This window comes from Nannobrachium achirus (genome assembly GCF_963921795.1).
Source record: "Nannobrachium achirus genome assembly, chromosome: 8".
NCBI classification, from domain to species: Eukaryota; Metazoa; Chordata; class Actinopteri; order Myctophiformes; family Myctophidae; genus Nannobrachium; species Nannobrachium achirus.
Window position 1 is genome coordinate 11898183 of NC_137817.1, and position 24201 is coordinate 11922383.

The following is a 24201-nucleotide window of genomic DNA, read 5'->3' on the forward strand; positions in this document are numbered from 1 at the left end:
AATTTTATACAATATGTATTTGGGGTCCCTGCTGTATCTCCCTCTCAGCTAAGGCGTCCTTGGCCTGAAATGTCTGTGTGTGGAAACCACACACAGACATTTCCATCTCTTGGTCGACATAGTGAGTGTTTTGTGCTTGATTGTTTGTGCGGGGGCTCCAGTGACCCCTGTGTAGAAACAGGCCTAGTCACAGTGACAGAGTCAGACATACATCACCCCTACTGACTGCTCCTTTGATTGAATGGAGTTTCCGTTGTCATACCTGCCATGGTTATTTACGATCTTGCCCACTCTTCAGACAACAGACAGTGTGCGTGCGTGCGTGCGTGCGTGCGTGTGTGCGTGCGTGCGTGCATGCGTGCGTGTGCGCACGTCGTAATAGCCTAGTAGTTGCAGTATGACTGTATGGCCCTCTCACAAGTACACACTGGGCCGATATTTTCCTCGGCTTCAGATCATTTCATTGTTGACACTCCCTTACAGTCAGATCTCTTTTGATTGTGTTATCTTTAAAATCTTTAAAGTTATCTTTAATAGCTTGTAATCAGGCCTGGAATTTCGTCATTTTAGGGGCAAGGCCACTTGGCCTTTGGTGTTGTCCATTTTTTGAGGGCACAAAGGCCAAACGCCAGGGCAGGAAGGCCATCAAATAAAACAAGATTTTAGTCCATTGAAATGATTTGTTGAATTTTAAGGGCCTAATCTGCAGTGAAATAGATACATGATGGTTTTTACAATCTGATCCATGCTCAGCCCTGCACCAATCAAAGTCACTGGATTGGTTTAAAGATGGGGACTCAGGGGAGTTAAGATTTCAGAATCTCAACAAGAGACACTGGTGTCTACTGTCTACATATTGACAAGAAAGCGACAGAGGAGACAGTACAGTCAGCTGGGGCATTAAGGCCACTGTGGCCTCAGGTCATGCCATTGGTTTGAGGGGCACAAGGCCAAACTGAGGGGCAACGGCGGCCATGGCCTTCATGGCCTCCATGAAATTCCTGCCCTGCTTGTAATGCAGGCTTTGTGTGGCTACAGTTTCACATAAAAATGGCTGTATAGAGCCATGGCTTAAGCAATTAATGGATAATTTATGGCCAGCGGGTCATTATTATTAAATAAAACTCGACAGAGTGATTAGGCACCGACACGTAGAACTCTCTATTGGTTGGTCCACTGCTATTCTAATGCAGTACTTGCAGGTTTCATTGAAACCTAAACTGTGTTTTTAAAACACAATTCAAACAGGGTGTGATGTCACAGACTCAGGGCCAATCAGAACCTCACTATAGACAGACACTCATTGGTCAATGAGGACGTGACTGCTGCAGCACGTTTGGTGTTTTCCCTAATCAGTGTTTCTCAGATTTTCTCAAATTATGGGTAATTAATCATAGCTCATAGGGAATAGGGATAGTTATTAATATGAATTATGAAGGAGACTATAATAATGTTGTTTGTGCTTCCAGGCTCGTAACAAGCAGACTGGAGAACTTGCAGCCATCAAGGTCATTAAGATGGAACCAGGTGAGACTTTTTCAACATCATACAGGATGTGAACACTGTCACATACAGTATATAGCTATAGTTCCAAAATAACCTATACAGTACTGTATGATGTGTATATCATGGCCCATAGGGCCGGAGCCTATCTCCTGTTTCTGTAGCGTGAGGCAGCTTGATTCATCCTTTAGACCAGGGGTTTTCAAAGTGGGTGACGGTGACAGGGCACCCTGGGGTGCCGTGACGGCAGTCCAGGGGTGCCGCGAGATAATTTGATAATATTTGGAATTTATTTGGACAATATTTAGTATAATTTTAAACTTGAAGTACAAAGTTATTTTCAGTCAGTTCTAACCAATATGGCTATTATCTCAACGTTTTCCTCATAACATAATCACTAAAATATTGTCACTGTCGGGCAGAAAGTTTCAAATGTGTACGTCTTTTGGTAAAGCAAAGCCCTGGCCTGCTTCATCATACAAGACCGTCGCACAAAACTAGTGAAAACAGCCGATCTACAAGCACACAACGCCTCGCGACGCGAGGCGTTGTGTGCTTGTAGATCGTCTGTTTAGTACATTTTATAAATGATAAATACAAAACGAACGGTTTTGGACATACAAGGTTTCCACCTGACAACGACGATATGCTATAAATATAAGGTGCTGTGAGTGAAAATTATAATGTAGGGGTGCCTCGGATTAAAACAAATATTCATGGGGTGCCCTGAGACAAAAAAGTTTGGGAACCCCTGCTTTAAACATGACCCTACGTTGCAAGGACTTGCCTCCAATCCAACCCTTGATGCTGAGTGCCAAGCAGGGAGGGAGGCATTGGGTCCCATTGGTTTGACCCAGCTGGGGATCGAACCCTGACCTCCCAGTCTCAGGGCGGACACTCAACCCTGAAGGCCATTGAGCTGGTACAGTACAGTAAACATATCTCTCTCCCTCTCCCCCTCTCTCTCCCCTCCGACGCAGACGATGATTTCTCAGTCATCCAACAGGAGATTGTCATAGTAAAAAGCTGCAAACACCACAACATAGTGGCATATTACGGCAGCTATATACGGTAAGCAGTATAAGCACACTGCCCTTTCCTATGATCCTGCTGTAAATCCTCTCCGCATTTCTCTATAATACTAGTCTTTCCCTTTGCTATCTCTGCTTTTTCTGACACTTTCTCTGCACTCCCTGGTTTTATATTACAACGTAACCAACTGTACACAGCACCAATGGTGTAAAGTAACTAAGTACATTTACTCAAGTACTATACTTAAGTACAATTTGAGGTATTTTTACTGGAGTATATTTTGTAATACTTTTACTTCTACTCCATTACATCTCAGAGGCAAATATTGCACTTTTACCACACATAAAATTATTTGAAAACTTTACTAGTTATTTTTCAGATATTAATTATTACATTATAAAACATAAATGAATCACTTTAGCCCTATTTTATACCTAGGATATTTGAAAATAGCCGATCTACAGCCAGGCTCACACAGCACACACACTCCCTCCTTGTGTCTCCAGGACTAATAAGCTGTGGATTTGCATGGAGTTCTGTGGCGGAGGCTCCCTCCAGGACATTTACCATGGTGAGTGCGTGCGTGCGTGCGTGCGAGCGTGCGTGCGTGCGTGCGTGCATGTGCACACGACACGTCTATATTTAATAGATTGTGTCAGGGACAAAGATTTGCCATTTCAGATCATGACAAATGACAAGCCAGTGGGCCAATTACTGTACATGAGTTATATTTCGTCGTTGTCGGGTGGAAACCTTGTATGTCCAAAACCGTTTGTTTTGTATTCATTTTAAAAATGATTTAAACTAGTGAAAACAGCCGATCTACAAGCACACAACGCCTCGCACCGCAAGGCGTTGTGTGCTTGTAGATCTGCTGTTTTCACTACTTTTGTGCAACGGCCTTGTATGATGAAGCAGGGCTTTGCTTTGCGAAAAAATGTATACATTTCAAACTTGGAGATACGAGGTTTCTGCCCGACAGTGAAGATTTACTTTGTTGGCCGTCCAGCCCCCAAAATGGAACGAAGGGCGACATTTTATTTTTATTTTTTTCCTAATGGCCGGCCTGGACCGGCCGGGAATGAACCGGCCGTTCGGGAGTTGTCCCGCTTTTCCCAATGGCCAGCACGTCCCTGGATTGTGTGGACTATGAATCTCTATGAATCATGCCATCTCTCTCTTATGTGGCCCCCCTCCAACAGTGACAGGCCCCCCGACGGAGCCACAGATAGCTTACATATGCAGGGAGATGCTGCAGGTATGTTTACGCTACAATAATGACTAATATTACTACAGATTGCAAAATATTGCATGAAACACACTTCTGTATTAAGCTCTATCAAACTGTATATAATATTAATCCACATCTCAGACTGCTAAATCATCCTTCATTTCCTTTAATCCCCTCTGAGCTCCTATTTCGTAACGGAGATAGATTTAGATTATTATGGTGAAATCAATAAAGGCTCAGCTAGGGGATTCCGTTGGATTTCACTCGGTCAATATATTTCACAGGAGAAGCATGTTCAGTGCATGTGGATATAACTGCACTGATTGCAGCACCAGTTGAGTGTACACTTGTCTTTTGATTGTCTTTGTCTCTGTAGTGTTCTAATGTTTAACACCCGACCCTAATAGTTTCCTAACATTTTCTAGTCTATTCTTACTGTTTTCTAAATGATAAAATAGGGCTTAAGTTGTTAATGTACCGGTATGTCTGTAACCCCAGGGTCTGGACTACCTCCATGGACAGAAGAAGATCCACAGAGACATCAAGGTGAGGGGACAGACTGCAAAGAGACAATGGAAACATTGTTTTTATGGCCTGATTTATGTGAAAATAGCTGATGATCTACAAGCTTGTTTGCTGGTAGATCTCCCGATTAGGGAGTCTTACTCCCTAATCGGGAGATAAGCAACCGTCAGGTCAGGCCGCATGTATGCACGCAGCCTCATGGTGGCGCTAGAACATGGGCATGTGAGCGGAGGTTGTGGTTTGCCAGCCAAGGAGTGTGTATGCAAAGTTTGGCATGGATAGGTGCAACGGGTCCGGAGATAAGAGTAGGGCCAAAAGACAGCCGGTGGAGGTTTTCATAGTAACTTGCGATCTGACGGTCGCAACAATTTCTTGTGCAAAACAAATTTCAACCATTCAAGAGAGAAAGCCCCACAAAGAAAATGTATCAGCTTGTGTTCCGTTTCACTTGAACAAATACTATCAATGAATGCTATGGGAATATAGAGCAATTTAACACTTTGTAAATATCACTTGCAGCACCTTTAATGTTGCTTTAGGCAGAGACAACTTAGAGATGTCATCACTGCCACTTATGCAGAAGTCACATCATATACACAGTATATCATATACTATAGTCTCACTGTCCTCTCGCCTTCTTTACTCTCCCACAGGGCGCCAACATCCTCCTCAACGATCAAGGACAGATCAAACTAGGTAGGTGTTAAAATGGACAAAGTGCTTTACAAATAAACAAGTCATCATCTGAACATCATCATTAAGTAAAAAATAGGAATTGAATTCCAAAAAGGTAGCACATCCCCAATTTTTTAATCAGGAAGACAAAGTACTCACATTTCCACTTATTTATTGGCACACACGAAAAGGAACGCTAAAAAGCGTTCCTTTTCTTCCTGATTTAAAAATTGGGGATGTGCTACCTTTTTGGAATTCAATTCCTATTTTTTATGTAAATTTGACTTTAGGTCTAGCACTCCACTGAGAAAACCATTGCTGATGCGCACCTTCTTTTTCTTATATCATCATTAAGTACTCTAAATGACCTTCTATGTATTTTTTACAAAAATGTTGGTAATCTACTGCAACAGGAGGAGGATGGGGGGATAGGGTCACACGCAGTGATCCAGAATCAGAATGTTACAGGCGTTGATTATTTTGTCTCATTTTATCTTAGTGTTATCCTAGTGATATTGGAGGGGGGTGGGGGCTGGGGGAGTGAGAGGTATGTTGGAGTATATGTTTGCATGAGATTGTTTTGATGTTGTCTTGCAAAAAATAAAAATAAATAAATAAACACATTTACTCCTACTGTATAAATATGAAGGATCTGCATAAATGTCTTGACATTTACTACTAAACGCCCCACAACATTTTATTTTGAGTGCTTATTGTGATTTCTATATTTTGGTGTGCTCTCTGTTGTGTAGCCGACTTTGGAATCTCAGCCCAGATCACAGCCACTCTGGCACGGAGGAAGTCCTTCATCGGGACGCCATATTGGTGAGGTCAAAACGTGCACACAAAATGTTTTTTTTAAGACATCACATACTGCCAGCCTTTATGATATAAGTTAAAGCGATATTCCACTTTCAAAAAAACTTTTTGCCATTTTATCATCTAATCAGGCTTTTGTGAACAACCTGGACAGATCCATTGTAACTTCAAATTCCATTTTAACTATGATATAACTTCAAATTCCATTTTAACTATGATAGTTTGATTCATTAAGATGGAGTTAGAAGTTACAATGGGTTTGTATAGGAATGGGCCCTGGATGGGGAGTGTCTGATAAAATGAATATCAAATATCTAAATATTGAATCAAGCCAATTAAAAACTGTCCAGGGTGTTCACAAAAGCCTGATTTGATGATAAAATGACCAAAATCTTTTTTGAAAGTGGAATACCCCTTTAAGTTCAGAATAAAATGAAATAAAAAACAGTCTAATACAGTGGTGTTCAACCCTTTTCATATCATGGCCCATTATTTATTGGGCGTTTGAGCCACGGACCACCATTTGATGAGATTTAGCATCTCCCAAAACATAGAATATTTTGTTATGATTGGATAACATTTTGTCCACAATTCCATGCTGTATTGATATTGGTACCATAGGAGAGACAACTGGCAAACATTGACCAAAATAACAATTGTTACAGTACATTCTCTAATTGTGTAGACAAGATCCATAAAGGTCCATTTGGTTACCAACTCTCCATCATTTTGGCTGGGGAACCACCTGGAACCCCCTCGAGGACCACTGGTGGTCCCCAGACTACTGGTTGAAAACCACTAATCTAATAAATCACCAGGCATAGTTCTGTACATAGGTGGCAATAACGCTACGTCTAAGATATTATAATGATATTAACAAGCAACAGCTTATTTGAGTGTCATTCTGTCAGTAAGGTATGAAGGTGTACACATGCTCTGAGTGATCTGACTCTGAATATCATTTGATCCCCCCAGGATGGCACCTGAAGTGGCAGCAGTGGAGTTTAAGGGAGGTTATAATGAGCTGTGTGATATCTGGTCTGTGGGGATCACAGCTATAGAGTTAGCAGAGCTACAGCCCCCGCTGTTTGACGTCCACCCACTACGGTATACATGCATTATACACACACACACGCACACGCACACGCACACGCACACGCACACGCACACACACACACACACACACACACACACACACACACACACACACACACACACACAAATGCACAGACATCCCCATTCCCCATCCTCTCATTTCCAGCCATTATGCCTCATTCGCATACAGAAGAGCCAAGCTAATGGTTGGCTTGGTAATTCAATGTAATCTCTATGCAAACCAGCTTTAAAATCTTCCAAGCTGGAAAAAAAGCTTGGAACATTTTAAAGCTTGTTTGCATAGAGATTACATTGAATTACCAAGCCAACCATTAGCTTGGCTTCTCTCAGTGTGAATGCAGCATTAGACTTATTCCGAGCGTGGACGCACCACACACCCAAGCGTTCAGAATTGGACATTTTGTTCTTCCATCTCGCTCGGAGCGTCAGCGTGGGAAGCCCCACCCGGACAGGGGTCACACCATTGCCGGAGAACTGCGAGGCATTCTGTCTGTCACTCACTCTGTACATTCATGCATGCAGTCACACAACTACACTTGCTCCATCTTATCAATTCAATTCAATTCAAAGGGCTTTATTGCAATTATCATTAACCAGTTAAACCCTATATGGTTGAGCGTAGTCCCTCAAAGCTCTATATACCACAGTGTAGTTTCTGTTATTGTGGGGAAAGCTTTCGCAGAAAATAGCCAGATTTGCACAAACATAGCCAATCTACAAGCTCACAACGCGTCTCACTGCAGTGCGTTGTGAGCTTGTAGATCTGTTATTTTCTGCACAATTTGGCTTGGTATACATCAGGCATTAGAAGGAAAAAAATTAACAAACCAGCCAACACAGATAGGCACATTTTTTTTAAATTCTTTTTTTACCCATGTTCAAGTATATCGTAATGTAGAGACATACATAAATACACAAATGCAGTTATGTCACTCACACACAAATGCGCGAGCACACTTGCACGTGCGCGTGCACACACACACACACACACACACACACACACACACACACACACACACACACACACACACACACACACACACACACACACACACACACACACACACACACACACACACGCACACACACACACACTCTCTCTGTTTATCATTCATAATTATGGTTCTTGTGTATCTTTTTCCAGTGTCCTGTTTCTGATGTCCAAGAGTGGCTACCAGCCTCCTAAACTGAAGGACAAATCCAAATGGTAAATGAAGCCAAAATATCAGAGACATTAGTTGCAAACTAGGCCTATGTTAAGTTCCTATGATATCTGTCAGTTCACTTGACCTGCATTTATAATCCCATGGATGGATCCTAGTTGTTTTTGTTTTGTTTTTGTTGTTATGCTTGTTACATGCTAGCAAATGCTGACATGATAATAACAAGACACTGTTTAAAAACAATTGTGGCCTCCATGTCCATATCTCCATGATGTTCATCTTTAGTTATCAATACTAATTTACCATGTGTGCAGTTTGTGAGTGAAGTCACACAAGCCTGTGAGCTAGTCCAGGCCGACGTGTCAAGCAGCTGACCAAATTGCCGTTGCACCGGTATTTAAGCCCACATCATTCTTGACATTCTCGACATCACTGACTTGCTGTCCGTCTCAGAAGATTGTATGATCTTGTTTATATATAGGCTATTGACACTATTAGTAAAGTACTTTTTTCTTTCAATCAATATTCATCAGTTATCTGACTGAAATCACAATATGTTTTTCAGTGAAGAAGCCGCACTATAAATTCAGGATGGTATGACGAATACTGTGGTGATGGTCTCTACTTTGGCCATCACAGAAAAATAAGCATGCATAGAGTTTCATTTCCTGCTTGTGTAGACTGTTCATGCTGCATTCGTTTTTGGCCGGAGGTTGTTCTATTCGGTGATAGGGCCTATCAGGCACATAGCAGTATGAGCTGTGATTGCGGGGCCGGCTCTAGGCATAGGCAAGGGGGGGCAATGCCCCCCTAAATGCCCTGTCTGCCCCACCAAACAGGATGGCAAGCAAAAATCTAAAATTTCAAAAATATTAAACTATTTGAAATGTTGTGCTACAACTAGGTAGATGGATAGATAAACTGATAAGATATTAGAGAGAGAGATAGATAGGTGTAAGACCTGTTGTTTGTATTACGTGTTATAGATATAAGTGTGCCAAAATGCTTAGTTTTTTATGCATTTCGGGTGTTTTAGGGGGTTTGATCCCCCCATTTTTCCCGCCCACACCGCTTCACAGCATGGGCTGGAGGTGACCCCCTATCATTTCTTGCTGCCCCACCTACTGCTAAAGGCTAGATCTGACCCTGTGTGATTGGTCTACTTTTGAGGGGTTGTACATACCTGTACAGTTTCATTACAGACATAGAAACATGACAGAAACACAAGGACAATACAAAAGGACAATAACAATAAAATATCTCACACGCACATGTGTCATTTCCAGACTATTTCTCTGTTGTTGCAAGGTCAGTATTAAACATGAAGATTGCTGTAAAGGCTGTAAAGACAATTTTGTGCATTGTGAAACATTGTCAATGTGGTTTATCTTTAAGGTCTACCATGTTCTATAACTTTGTGAAGGCCATGCTGGTGAGGAACCCCAAGAAGAGGCCCAGCGCCTCCAAGATGCTCTCAGTCAGTAACTTCTTCAATGTCAACATTATTATAAAACCTTCTGCTTCCTTGCAGTTCTCTGAATGATTTTGCTATGTAAAACAAATGAAAAATCTCTCTCCCACAGCACACGTTTGTGACTCAACAGTGTCTGAGCCAGGAGCTTACTCTGGACCTGCTGGAGAAGCTGAGACACCCAGAGAAATTGAAGCGCTGTATGGTCCCAGAGGAAGATGATATGGAGGTACCGTACTCATTAGATTCTCTACAGCAGAGGTTTTCAAAGTGGGTGATGGCCGGGGCACCCTGGGGTGCCGTGACGGCAGTCCAGGGGTGCCCAGAGATAATTTGATAATATTTGGAATTTATTTGGACACTTGAAGAAATATTTTAAACTTGAAGTACAAAGTTATTTTCAGTCAGTTCTAACCAAAAATGGCTATTATCTCAATGTTTTCCTCGCAACATAATCACTAAAGTATCGTCACTGTCGGGCAGAAACCTCGTATCTCCAAGTTTCAAATGTGTACGTATTTTGGTAAAGTAAAGCCCTGCTTCATCATACAAGACTGTCACACAAAACTAGTGAAAACAGCCGAAGCACACGCCTCGCGATGCGAGGCGTTGTGTGCTTGTATATCTGCTGTTTTCACTAGTTTAGTACATTTTATAGATGATAAATACAAAACGAACAGTTTTGGACATACAAGGTTTCCACCCGACAACGACGATATGCTATAAATATAAGGTGCTGGGAGTGAACATTATAATGTAGTGGTGCCTCGGATTAAAAAATATTCATGGGGTGCCCTGAGACAAAAAGGTTTGGGAACCCCTGCTCTACAGAATATAATAGAATAGAATAGAATAGAATAGAGATGTATTTATCTAGCCTGGCTCCAGCCTATAGACCCCGCGCTTACTCTCTGAGCAAACTGTCTCTCAGGAAGCTTAGTCTGAAATCAGGCTAGTATTTATCTTATTGTCTCTACATCATTGTTGATCCAATAATTGGATCAACAAGATACAATTTGGTTGAAACTCTTGTTTTTCACGACGAGGAATTATCTTACCTCTTATCTTAACCTGACCTTTTCCTGTAGCCTACTGTATATACAACTCTGAAATGTAAGTATATTCCAGGGTGTCCAGCACCTGTGCAAACTCTGAGTCTGTACACCAAGTGCCGCGCTGTGAGCTTGTAGATCTGGTATTTTTGAAAAGTGGTGCTCAAACTTTTTCATGTGATGGACCCCCAAAATGATATGTATTTGGCCACGAACCCCCATCTCAAAATATTTAGTTCCAGGGACCCCCCCAGAAGCAACATTTGAGTTAGAAATGTTCGCTTAAAAAATTCATACAGTATATATAGGCCTATTCAAAGATTTGCACACATTTTCATGACTTTTAAAAAATAGCTAAAGTATAAAACAATTCCAGGCCCTTCCAACTTGGGCCCTAGTAACTCAGTCCCAACTTTCCCCCCTTTGTGACGCCCCTGGTTATATGGCTCAACACAAAATGAACATTTGTTCCTGTTATTGTTCCTATAGGTGGCACACTCAGGCTATCTGAGGAGAATCCAGTCTATAAACAAACACAACCAGGCAGAGAGGACCAACTCTGACATCAGCTGTAAGAAAAGACTTTACTACTTCCTGTTACATCTGTGTGAACTAACCAAGCTCCTCCTGTCATGAGTAATATCTCCCACACAACCAGAATCACTACCTTGTTGTCTGACAGTACATTTGGTAGGGAGATACAGTTTGTCTACATTCTATGGTTTCTTCAACCAAAATGACCTGTTTTGTTGTATGAAAGAGATATGTATAGTCTTTGTGTATTAATCACTGGTTATTCTTTCACATTTGGTGCTCAGTGGAACAGATCTACACCCAAAGGCCAGTGAATAAGGATTCACCAGAGGCAACGGTACGTTTGGGTTAAGGGCTGAGCATTGCTGTAGCAGACTGAACATTTTCAACATTCAATAAAATGCATATTCTTCGTGATATGATCTGTGTGACTTTAACTATTAAAATCCAAGTTTATTTGCATAGCACCTTACATACACATGAATTATATACAAAAATGCATGCAAATTACAGATCCATCAAAGAAAATTTGAATATTGTGTGAAAGTAAAGTTTCTTGAAACTTTCATTATATTCTAGATACATTGCACATTCAGTGAATTATTTAAAAAAATGATTTTTTTTATGGCATACAGCTCATGAATATCAAAAGTCAAAATTTCAAAATATTACAATATTACACAGACCACTCAAAACAAGGATCTATAATAGAGAAATGAAGTCAGAGTTGCTTGAATTCCAGTGGGAAGTTTCCGCAGTCAGTTATGATTTGGGGTGCTATGGCATCTGCAATGCTTTTTACACAATATTCAAATTTTATGAGATGGATCTGTATATTAAAAGGTCTGTAAGTCTTACAGTGTTACTCTCCCCTTGTTTTCTGCAGTTACTGCCATCATCAAGACCTGCCAGTTCTGACAAAAGTCCTGTGAGGTAACTAAGTCTCTTTTCTGCTTACATACAGTAATATCACAATGAAAGTAATGAATGATAATTAATAATCAGCATGAACAATCTCAACAAGTCTCTCTCTCTCTCTCACTCCCTCCCAGAGACCAGAGCACAGATTCTGATGATGACTATGATGACGTAGACGTGTAAGGATACTACACTCATATATACACACCTCTTCACTTAATCACAGTTAATCTATATCATGATAAACATGGCATATGTGGCATACAATCTATAGAGGGTATGCGCATGCATAAGTGAATGGCCAATCGAGTGGCAAAGCGAGTGGCAAACTGAGTTTCACGTCGCTTAACGTCATTTAATGCAATCAGATGTATGGGCTGTCAAGGCCAAAAAGTAGTTTTTTGCCACTCAGTAGGCGTTCCTGCATAACTTCCGGTTATGATGATGATGTCACGCGCATACCCTCTATTCCAGTGGGTGACAGGGCACCCTGGGGTGGGTGCCGCGAGATCATTTGATAGTTGGAATTTATTTGGACACTTAAGAAATATATTTAGTATCATTTCAAACTTGAATTACAATGTTATTTTCAGTCAGTTCTAACCAAAATGTATATTATCTCAACGTTTTCCTTGCAACATAATCGCTAAAATATGATATAAATATAAGGTGCTGGGAGTGAAAATGATGAATATAATGTAGGGGTGCCTTGGATGAAAGATACATTTCTAGGGGTGCCTTGAGCCCAAAATGTTTGGGAACCCCTGCTCTATTCTATTGTATGTATCATGTACATGATATCATGTGCCTGGGTAGCTCAGTTGGTAGAGCTCTCGCCTTTGGACCGCAAGGTCATGGGTTTGATTCTGGGCACCGCCAACTCAGCGTATGAGTGGCTTGGCAAGTCGTGCGGCAAGTACTGGGAGCTGATGGTAGGTGTGGCGCTCCACCTCAGCAGTCCATCTCCCAGGGGTCTAGCGCATTGTAACGGGGACAGACTCCCGCGTGTTACCGGCTGATACCGACAACAAGCCACTCCCGACCTACTTTATCATGTACAGTATGTATGTATGTACGGTATGTATGGTTTGAGGTGTTTGGACTCCACCACTGACTTTGTTGTTTGTTTTCACTCTCTTCAGACCTACGTTGCATGTCTCCAGGTAAGCTGCTTCAGCTTCAAAGCAGCATCTCATACATATTAATGTTTTATTTCTTTACATTATGAAGACAATCTCTGTATCTTAACAGTGAGACGACACGAGACGACGATATCCCACCCCCACTTCCTCCAAAGGTACCGTAAAAGCACTGTATTGGGCCTTGACTCTAATACTACAAAGTGCAAATGACTGCAATAGGTGTAATATATATATATATATATATATATATATATATATATATATATATATATATATATATATATATATATATAAAGTATAACTTGGACATAACGAGTCAGTCCATTTAAAAGGACAGAACATGCGTTCTAGTATTATGCGGGCTCTGTCACAAAGATTACAAAGTAAGTAACTCTTACTGAGTGTGTACAACATAAATGGAACCAAATGCACCCAGGGAAGCTCCCCTTCCCACTTTCCATTTGCGAACGCAATGGACACACTTATAATCTCAAGGGAACAAATTACATTGAACCTGTCAACGGGACACACTAGTTGTAGTTATATAAATATATACCTTTGTAGATGATCCTATGTGCCTTATGACTGGCCTTACATGACTGATTGATTGAAAAATGTTTTTAAGATTTGTATTTGAGTAGCCCTGATACAGATTATTATTATCTGTTGTGTGTGCCCCTGCAGCCCAAGGCCCGCACCAGCTCAGAGGAGAGTATGGCTGGGGAGGAGGAGCGAGCACGGACCCCCAGTTCTCTGTACGCCCCCTCCCCTCTCCTAAGGACCTCCAGCGGCACGCACGCTCGACCCAAGCCTAGACCGCGCTCCACGAGGCATATCAACTCAGGTGGGCTGTCAGTTTATGATATTGCTTTAACCACTTAAACCCTCTATTCTTAATTTTTCTGGCTGCACCAAATCACTTACAGCATCAACAATTGTGTTTACCTTCATCGTTGCTAATTTCCAGTAACATGAGTTATGTCTGTATCCGGGCAGGAATTTCAGGGAGGCCATGAAGGCCATGGCCGTCGTTGCCCCTCAGTTTGGCCTTGTGCCCCTCCAAAAAATGTCCACAATGGCCTTAATGCCCCCAGCTGACTATAACACTTTCTCCTCTGTCTGTCTTGTCAATGTGTAGACACCAGTGTCTCTTTCTTGTCATGTAGTATCTTTTGTTGAGTCTCCATTTAAAAACAAAATCCAGTATCTTTGACTGGCGCAGGGCTGAGCATGGATCAGATTGTAAATGCCATAATACACAGCAGTCTACGTTAAAATTTAAATCCTCCTAAACCCTTAAATCCAATGAATTCTTTCAATGGACTAAAATCTTGTTTTATTTGATGGCCTTCCTGCCCTGGAATTTGGCCTTTGTGCCCTCAAACAATGGACAATACCAAAGGCCAAGTGGACTTGCCCTAAAAATGACAAAGTTCCAGGCCTGGTCTGTATACTTCATTCTATTGCAATCCAACTTGTGAATTGAATATAGAAAAACTGTGTGTGTGTGTGTGTGTGTGTGTGTGTGTGTGTGTGTGTGTGTGTGTGTGTGTGTGTGTGTGTGTGTGTGTGCGTGCGTGCGTGCGTGCGTGCGTGCGTGTGTGTGTGTGCATGTGTGTTACAGACCCTGTATCCTTCCAGGTCCAGCACACTGATGGTGCAGCAGAGCTCCTCCCTCCTCAGCTTCCTCCTAAAGATCCCAGAAGAAGACAACATCATCACCAACATACAAAGGTACTGTATTGTAACTGTGAAAGATACATACTTTTGGCAACTGCAAATTATACTATCGTATTATAATATTGTTGCTGTCGGGCAGAAACCTCTCATCTCCATATTTTTCGTGAATGTCAACAAAAATTGATCTGCTACGTGGTCATACCACAGTGTCACACAAAGGTATCAAAACGTGCAGATCCGCAAGCTCAGTTTGAGTTTTGGACATACAGTATGACGTTTCCACAGAGAAGATATACTAGTACATGATAGTATTTACAGTCAAAACAAATCCCACTACTGCAGCTAAATTGAATTTGTAACGAATTTAAGTGTCTTTCTTGTCAAATTGACTTTGATTATGTTTACCTCCTTCATGTCCCAGGAGCCCATGGAATGTGTCAGCCCTGTCACAAAGAAACCCCCGGTGAGTTGAATAGGTCTTACATCAGGCTTCCTAAGCATTCTGTATGGGATAAGAGCACCGCGTTATTGCCTGCTTGCCTCTAATGTTAGCTCCAGCAAAAGATGCTCAATCGTTAACGCTTATTACTGGGGGGGGGGGGGGGGGGGGGGGATACACAGTAGCATAGCTGGAACATAGTGTGGCTTAAGCCTTGGAGTGTATATCATTACTTATCTACACACACGCATGCAAGCAGGCAGGCTGGCTGGCAGGCACGAGCACGCGCGCACACACACACACACACACACACACACACACACACACACACACACACACACACACACACACACACACACACACACACACACACAAACACAAACACACACACACACACACACACACACACACACACACACACACACACACACACACACACACACACATTTACTTGAAATATTTCATTATGTTAATAATGTATCTGAGGTAAATTTGTAATTAAAATCGAATTCATTCCAATCGAACCTGGTTCTACATTGAGTTGCGTAGTGTTGTATATCATCAATTATGTAAGATGATATAAGAAACAGTAATAGTCTCCACCATTCTGTTCCAGGTGTATTTTAAGAAGGTATTCCATGGCTGCCCTCTCAAAGTCAGCTGTTCAACCACCTGGGAAAATCCAGCTACCAAAGGTAGGTAAACTGTAAACAAATTCACCAAACTAACCATAGTGTCCCTATTCTGGGGAGAACATAGGGGCACCCATCTACGACATATTCATGTTTGTCTGCATATAGACACTAACTTATGTGTTACTGTTTCTCTTGCATTCTGCTCTCTCCTCCGTAGATCAGCATCTCATCCTGGCTGCTGAGGAAGGAATCTACACACTCAACCTCAACGGCTCAGAGGCCACCATGGAGCTAGTAAGACCTTGATTAAGTTTTAATCTATAGCAGTATAGTGCTCTGCATATTCAGTGTTTATTTGAGTTTGAGTGTAAACTCAAAATGTGCAGTTCCATGGGTCCAGAATATTGAGTGGTTTTCCAAGGTGAATATCGTTGTTGTGGGGTGGAAATCTTGTATGTCCAAAACCGTTTGTTTTGTATTTATCATTTTAAAACTGATTTAAACTAGTGAAAACAGCCGATCTACAAGCACACAACGCCTCGCACCGCGAGGCGTTGTGTGCTCGTAGATCTGCTGTTTTCACTACTTTTGTGTGACGGCCTTGCATGATGAATAAGGGCTTTACTTTGCGAAAGAACGTGCATATTTGAAACTTGGAGATACGAGGTTTCCACTCGACAACGACGATATATTAGTTGCCTTATAACTGAGTAAAGTGAATTAATTTAAAATATATGTATGCTTCACAGGTTTCTGCCGTGTGTCCAAGCAGAGTTTGGGTTCTCAGTTAAAATGTTTGGGTTTTTTGACAAGGAGGTTAAAGGAGGCTTGAAAACATTTGGATTGAGAGAATGGATGGTTGGTTGTTTGGATGGATGAATAGACAGACTGACAGACTTTGATTGATTGATGTCTTCTTTCTGCCTCTCACAGTTGTATCCTGGGAAGTGTACCTGGGTGTACACCATCAGTAATGTCCTCATGTCTGTGTCTGGTAAGTCTTACCGCTATGTGCGCCATCGTACGATGAAGAGCCAAAGTAGCTGATCAAACAGTTTGTAGATCAGCTATCTAATAAGACTAATTATGCCTATAATGATGGTAAAGGGCAAAGAGAAATTAACTATAGAGGTTTAATGCCTCATCATTAGACATGCTCTGTGCTTCTGCAATGTACTGTAAAGCAATTTCTCGTAGCAATTATATTAAAATGACAAAGAATTGACCTGCTAATAATGCAATATATCATTAGCCACTGCTTTGCATAATAACTCTAACGTCTTCAGTTCAACTGTATTTTTAAATGAATTGATTGATTGAAGACTTTATTAGAAGTTTGCATAGAGAAAAGTACAGTTTCATGACGGTACAGTTCACTGGTACAAGGTCAACTAAAAGGAGATCCTAGAAAAGATTAAGCTTATTTCCATAGGAAACCATTGAAGTATCTCATATAACATTGAATGACGGATAGAACACAGTACTATGCATGAATGGTGACTTTGTCACACACTTTTATGTTTTTCTTACCTTAAAGTGGTTGCGACCTGTCCATCGTGAGGTTTGCGGCCGAACACAAAAGATTGCACGATGATGTGCCGAAGCGTCCCAAAGCTACTAGCTAACTAGCTAGCACAGAAATGGGGCAGAAGCGGCGCAGGATCAGGAAACAGAGAAATCCTGCTAAAATTAGCATGGGAGCCAATGGAGATTAGTTTTTTTTTATCCCGCCTACTTGTTTCTGGCCCAAACAGGATGCGCTACTTTTTGAGCAAATTTTCGATTAAATGAAATAAAACAATATCTCTGTAATCTCGGGCGTGGCGGCCTGGACCAACGAGAATATCTCGGGAATCTCGGGTTGGGGCAGTAAATGAGTTCAATGAGTTTATGTGTTGAATTATTATGGGGAACTTAATACGTAACCGTAGTTCCAACAGATTTCCAGAAGGTGGCATACCGGTTCCCTGTTCCAGTACAGTTTCCCATTGCTTCATTTAATTGACACATTTACTACCTTCATCATCATGTGTTCAAATCTGCTTATGAGCCAATCAAGCGAAAAAGAACAGGAACATGAAATACGTATGCCACCTTCTAAACCCGGGACTACACGTGTACATAGACTATTGCTGCCTTCCTGGCCATGCATATACTATATTAAACATGTTTGTTTCTTCATCTAAACATGCACAGTGGAATAGGGTGTCTATATTAAACATGTTTGTGTCCAGGAAAGTCATCTCAGCTCTACTCACATTCCTTGAAGGAGTTGTATGAGCAGGCACGACGCGATCAGAGGATGGTTGCCTTGCCAACCCACAGATTGTTACCTAGGTAATACTTTAACCACCCACCTTGACCAAACTACCTCACCAAATTGACTCATTATTTTCTCTCCGATGTATGATGTATAATGCACCAACAATAATGAATTTCGTGTATTTGTGTCACCAAAGCATGAATTCTCAATGAAAACTCAATGTGATTTCTTTGTACTAAAAGTCCCGTTGCTAATGAGAAAGTAAGGAGATATTTGTATTAAAATCATCCATTTTTGAAATTTTTATTTCCAAATGACTCCACTTCTGGGACACTATTTTGTACTTCTTCAGTACAAATTACCTTCAGGAATCAATTTTCCCTCTTTTCAGGAAACACGCGGTGACATGTAAAATACCTGACACCAAAGGGTGCAAGACCTGTTCAGCAGGTAAGACCAACTAATGCATCTGATATTCTCTTCATAAATGTTCTTGTGATGAATTTGAACTTTTGATCAGGGGCCTCATCCTGTTCTCTCCTTCCTCCTGTAGTTGGTAACGTGCAGCGAGGCTGTGTGTTCCTGTGCTGTGCTCTGGAGGCCAGTGTGGTGCTTCTGCAGTGGTATGAGCCCATGCACAAGTTCATGCTCATCAAGGTACACAGTCAAATAATCAGGGGACGTCACAAGGGGGGGAAAAGTGCGACTGAGTTACAAGGGCCCAAGGTGGAGGGGCCTTAATTATTTTATACTTTAGCTATTGAAAAATAGCAGATACAATACAAGCTCACAGCACAGGACGGAGTGCCGCGCTGTGAGCTTGTAGAGCTCTGCCATTTTTGAAAAGTTGTGAAAATGTGTGCAATTTTTTAATATAGCTGGGTGTTTTTTATTTTTTAAGCGAACATTTGTAACTCAAATCTTGCTTCTGGGGTCCCTGGAACTAAATATTTTGAGTTGGGGGTCCATGGCCAAATACACATCATTTTGGGGGTCCTTGACACACCACTGACATGGAAACATAGGTTTTTCAAAAGACTTTTCAGAAATAGCAGATCTACAAGCTCGCGGCGTAGCACTCGGTGCCACGCTGTGAGCTTGTATATCTGCTATTTTTCAATAGTTAAAGCACAAAATAATGCGTTCCCAGTCTAAATGGGTTAAACCCCTCCCCCTATGAACATTCATGGGGGGCCCGCAGTGAATCCTTGTACCCAGGGCCCAGAATTTGGTGCGACACCCGTGAAAATAATCAGTGTTCATTTAAATCTGAGAGTGAAAAGAAATTACCAAAGGGTTAATTTGGGTTAATTCGTTTTGGGGTACATTTTTGCACCCTGGGAGACTCTTTACAGAATGCCCTCTACTTCTGTCAGGCTCCTCCATCGGTCAGAAGTCAAGACTGCGTGCGTGCGTGCGTGCGTGCGTGCGTGCGTGCGTGCGTGCGTGTGTGTAATTGTGTATGTACCAGGTTTTGCTATACTTATTAAGGCCAGATGTGCCCCCAAGTATGGTAGAATTTGAGAAATAGACCTTGTGAGGACCAAATTTGTCCGGGACCCCACAGATGGTTAACAAAGCTTTTTAGGCTGCAATTTTAGATTCAGGTTGGGATCAGGGTTAGGATTAGGCATTGAGGTGGTTTAGGGGTTGTGAATTGTTGTCATATTCATATTCATGTCCTCCTGGGTCCTAGAACTTTGACTTCCCGTTGCCCAGCCCCCTGCGAGTGTTCCAGATGCTGGTGGTTCCCAAGGAGGAGTACCCACTGGTCTGTATCGGTGTGTCCCGGGGGCCTGGTCCCAACCAGCCAATCACCATAGACAACATTAACCTCAACTCCAACACTTCCTGGTTCACAAGCACTGGCTTGGGTAAGCAGATTTTGAATTATTAATTCACTCACCGTCACCGGTTGTTGATAATAAGTGAGTCTATTAGTGTTAGCTAGAGTATGAAGCTATATCCCAATTTTAATGCTCTGTTTCGATGCTGCCCGAGGAACGTTGTGTGTGACTAGACTGAAATGTAATGTTGCCTTTAATGAATCAGCCTACGTGTGTAAGCCTACTGTCCAACTGGCAGTGTTAATGCTCCACTTCAGCAACCAGCTGCGTTTCTGTATGATTTAAACAATCTTAAAAATCTTATGGCTGCGCCTGTGGTTTCATCATACTTTCTTTTTTTTTTGGTATTTTGTGTGTGTGTGTGTGTGTGTGTGTGTGTGTGTGTGTGTGTGTGTGTGTGTGTGTGTGTGTGTGTGTGTGTGTGTGTGTGTGTGTGTGTGTGTGTGTGTGTGTGTGTGTGTGTGTGTGCGCGCACAGAGAACCGATGCACAGATGTTGTGCAGGTGAACCAGTTGAACAATAGCTCTTTGCTCGTTCTCTTAGAAAGTAAGTAAATTATATGTTTGTACATTTGTTTTCTATTTCAGAAAATATTTCATTTTGAGTATTCTGGAGTCTATCAGAGTCTGACATACTAATGAGCTTGTCAGCTTCTGATGGACTCCAGAATATCCTAATATTATAACTTTGCCATTATAACAATCCAGAACAAAGTGTGTTATGTATCTATTACATCGATGACTCAGACAAGGCACAGTACATTGAGTTGGTAAACATAGCTCAATGTAATACAATTTATATATATTATTTAGTGAGTAGTTAATGATTGAATTCCATTGTAAAGGAGAAAAAGTTCAATTGTATTTGTCCTGGCTTAGCTGATTAGCTGATACATGCTTATGACACTGTAACTTGGCGTGGTAAATATACATGAAAAGGTCTGCAATGATTTTTAATATCCATATTAAAAATGCATCTGTATCTACTAGTAACTAGTTTTAAACTAAACAGTGTTGAGTGAGTTGTTTCCTACTTTATTTATATAGGCTAATACAGGCCTCCCTTCCTTTCCTCCACAGAGTCTGTACACATAGTTGGCCTAGAGGGGGAGCTGAAGAGCAGCAGGAGTCTGCCGCAAGAGGCTAGCTTCTCCTTTGATGTGGAGGCAGTAGGTGAGACCTACCGTAATTCTGTGAGATATATCTGACAAGGCTTTAGATGTCAGACCATTGATGCCATCCAAATATCATTGTATGTATGTATGTATGTACTGTCTGGGATGTATGTACTACATAACATAAGCAAGCATATACAGCAATGTATACGTATGTGTCTTTATATCTGTTTCCAGTAGGTTTATCTCAGTTAAATATTCAGGCCATTCACTGCCCCCCTCCCCCTTCATTCTCTCTCTCTCTCTCTCTCTCTCTCTCTCTCTCGCTCTCTCTCTCTCTCTCTTTCTCTCTCTCTCTCTCTCTCTCTCTAGTGTATTTTGAGGACTCGCTGCTGGCAGTGTGGCGTCATGGTTGGCAGAGGAGAGCGGAGGACTTCAGTGAAGTCATTCAGGAAACAAAAGACCCCAGGAAGATCTACAGGCTGGTGGGGACAGACAGGTTGGTACACTTGAGAGCCCCACAATCTACCGATGCTTTTAAAAATAGAATCAAAACATACCCAATGTTAGTTTTTAATCAACTCTTTTCCCCAAGAAAGGGTCTTCTTGTTGCTGAATGCTTATTTTATGTTAGTTTTTAAACTCTGTAGCACTTTGTGATTTCCAGAAATGTATGCAGATAAACAATCTCGCAGCGAGTCACTTCGTGCCGTGCCGCGCTGCCAGCTTGTACATCTGCTATTTTCTTTTTTTTATCTTGAATTTATTAACTCATTGACTGCAAACATTGTTTTTCGACTTATGCCGTTCCCTGACAGCTATTTTGAGTTTTTCTTATCTTTTAAAAGTAGTCAAACCGTTCCAAAGATACAGGTATTAGCTAGTTTAGTTAGCATGTTTACACTGCTGACACTCCACTGCTGACACTCCGGAAAACAGCAAGCGGAGTTACTGGCGCTTTACTGCAATATTTAAATGGGAGTGGACAGAGATCTGTTGTTTTCCTACTTCCTGTTTCCAGTTGGGAACTGGATCCGATTCTTTTACAGCAGATGCGGTCCATCGCAGTTAATTAAATTAAATAATATAATAAGTCGTTAAACTCGTTCGTGGCAGCCTGGACCATTGGGAATAAGTTGTTAAACTCGTCGTTTGCGGTAGAGAAAGAGTTGACACAAATCTTCTGGGGTCCCTGGCTGGCACAAATCATTTTAAGATGGGGGTCAACGGCCAAATATATATCATTTTCGTTTCAGAGCTATACCGATTTAGAATGCATTTCTAGAATCGGCCTCAGGTCTTAATTTGTTAACACTGAGAATGTGATAGTGTATACACGATGGCCTTGCTATATCCTGTCAGAGTTTAATTACGTTAATCCCAGCATCAGCATAATAAACTGTCTGTGCCACCCCACTAATTAACTTTTCTCTGACCCTTCCAACTTAGGCTGGTTGTCTTGGAGACACGTAACGCTGAGGACCAATCAGGGATGTGTAACCTGTACATTCTGGAAATTGCTGAGAAATGTCTCCTCTTGCCATGATTCCCGACCCCAGGCCGCGGCAGAGGGCACCATGGGAAACTCACAGCACCTCTTCCACTGAACACCTCTATCCACATAATTATGGAAATGAGGAGACGGGCCACAAATATTATGCATCAGCATTTGGAACTGCTGTGTCCGGCTTGTCCGCAGTAACACGTTACCTTTTTTCCCGAAGACTTTTTCAAGGAATCGCTGCCTTTATTAAGGCAGAGCAGTAATATGGCGTGCCACGGTCCATGAACAAGATTCAAATCCATGATGTTGTGTGCATACCCTTACCTGTACACCTGTGCCTATGTTGTATGCACACTAACCAGCTGACTCACTAGGATGCCCTATTATAATAGTTGCCTTAAAGGCTTGTGCCTTACTGCCTTCATAGTGTTTAAGTTGGATTGGTTTGTGAGAAACAGTTTAATAGGCCTGAGTGGAAAGCCCAGGCCTAAGCTCCTCCTTTGAAAACTAATGTCAAGAGTTAAGACTTATCTTGCACATAATCTTACTCCGAATAGTGTTGGCAGGAGCATTGGTTGTCTATGTCAACATGTCTACAAACCTTCACCAACACATGAGCATTCACCTAAAAAAGGACTGTTCAGAGTGCAATGCATAATTACGGTATGTTGAGTGATGATGAGTTTGTGTGTAAATGATTGATGCTCCTAATAAAAAAAGAAAGGTATAACTAAATGTGAAGTGTGTGTGTGTGTGTGTGTGTGTGCGCGCGCGCGTGTGTGTGCCTATGTGTGCATGCATTTTACTAAATTGCCACAAGAATACCTCACTAGGCTTGGATCCGGGCATCTACTGTAGGGTCAATGTCTGACAGCATGTCGCGAGTTTGAGTCCCATTCCCGACGACCTTTGCTGCGTGTCACTCTCCGCCTCTCTCTCCCTCTTTCCTGTCCATCTTCATTCAAAGACTATCAATAAAGGCAGAAAAGACAACAACAAACAAAAAAATCATTAAAAAAAGAATACCCCACTAAATGTTCAGTGGCACATCAACATAATAACACTAATAGGTTAATTGAATTCTGAATGCACATCAAAGGGAGAATTATTCATCTTCATCCGGTTATGCTTGAATAAAGAATTATCCATCTCCAAACAAGTGTTTGGAGTTCACATATCTTTTAGTTTAATTTGGGTGGACTTTGTCCATCACACCAAAGAAATAATTCTCCTTATCTGACATCATATTCTGATTCTATTTGTTTAACAAGGTGTCCAATGATAATAATATTTTTCATTTTTCATTGAAAATTGTGATGAATAGGCCTGGGTGGCTAGTCTAGCGATCCAGGCAATACATACAACTGTGAATCGAACCTGGGTCTTCTCCCAACACCTGAACCACTAGTCTAAAGGAGAATTCTCCCTTGGCAGAGGGGGATAAACCACGTGCCCCAAGCATACAACCCTGATTGGCCAACCCTTGAAGCTGGTTGAGGAAATAGAATCTCAATGGATCGGTGCCAGACCGTACTACA

The 24201-nt window shown here is 41.6% G+C and overlaps 1 protein-coding gene across 1 annotated transcript in view; it reads left to right on the forward strand.

Moving 5' to 3' along the window:
- The window catches only part of map4k1 (mitogen-activated protein kinase kinase kinase kinase 1), a 31153-nt gene extending 8328 nt beyond the window's left edge, over positions 1-22825 (forward strand). Inside the window, exons 2-32 of the mRNA XM_080731070.1 lie at positions 1470-1527; positions 2484-2574; positions 3042-3106; positions 3738-3793; positions 4265-4312; positions 4945-4987; positions 5719-5791; positions 6761-6892; positions 8046-8108; positions 9460-9541; positions 9648-9764; positions 11077-11158; positions 11406-11458; positions 12008-12054; positions 12174-12218; positions 13182-13202; positions 13291-13336; positions 13866-14025; positions 14806-14915; positions 15283-15324; positions 15917-15995; positions 16153-16229; positions 16869-16929; positions 18170-18272; positions 18590-18648; positions 18752-18855; positions 19895-20072; positions 20523-20591; positions 21125-21217; positions 21532-21658; positions 22609-22825. Of these exons, the coding sequence (XP_080587196.1) occupies positions 1470-1527; positions 2484-2574; positions 3042-3106; positions 3738-3793; positions 4265-4312; positions 4945-4987; positions 5719-5791; positions 6761-6892; positions 8046-8108; positions 9460-9541; positions 9648-9764; positions 11077-11158; positions 11406-11458; positions 12008-12054; positions 12174-12218; positions 13182-13202; positions 13291-13336; positions 13866-14025; positions 14806-14915; positions 15283-15324; positions 15917-15995; positions 16153-16229; positions 16869-16929; positions 18170-18272; positions 18590-18648; positions 18752-18855; positions 19895-20072; positions 20523-20591; positions 21125-21217; positions 21532-21658; positions 22609-22705 (2481 nt within the window). The 3' untranslated portion in view covers positions 22706-22825. The remainder of the gene's footprint in view (positions 1-1469; positions 1528-2483; positions 2575-3041; positions 3107-3737; positions 3794-4264; positions 4313-4944; positions 4988-5718; positions 5792-6760; positions 6893-8045; positions 8109-9459; positions 9542-9647; positions 9765-11076; positions 11159-11405; positions 11459-12007; positions 12055-12173; positions 12219-13181; positions 13203-13290; positions 13337-13865; positions 14026-14805; positions 14916-15282; positions 15325-15916; positions 15996-16152; positions 16230-16868; positions 16930-18169; positions 18273-18589; positions 18649-18751; positions 18856-19894; positions 20073-20522; positions 20592-21124; positions 21218-21531; positions 21659-22608) is intronic.
- Positions 22826-24201: the final 1376 nt, after the last annotated feature.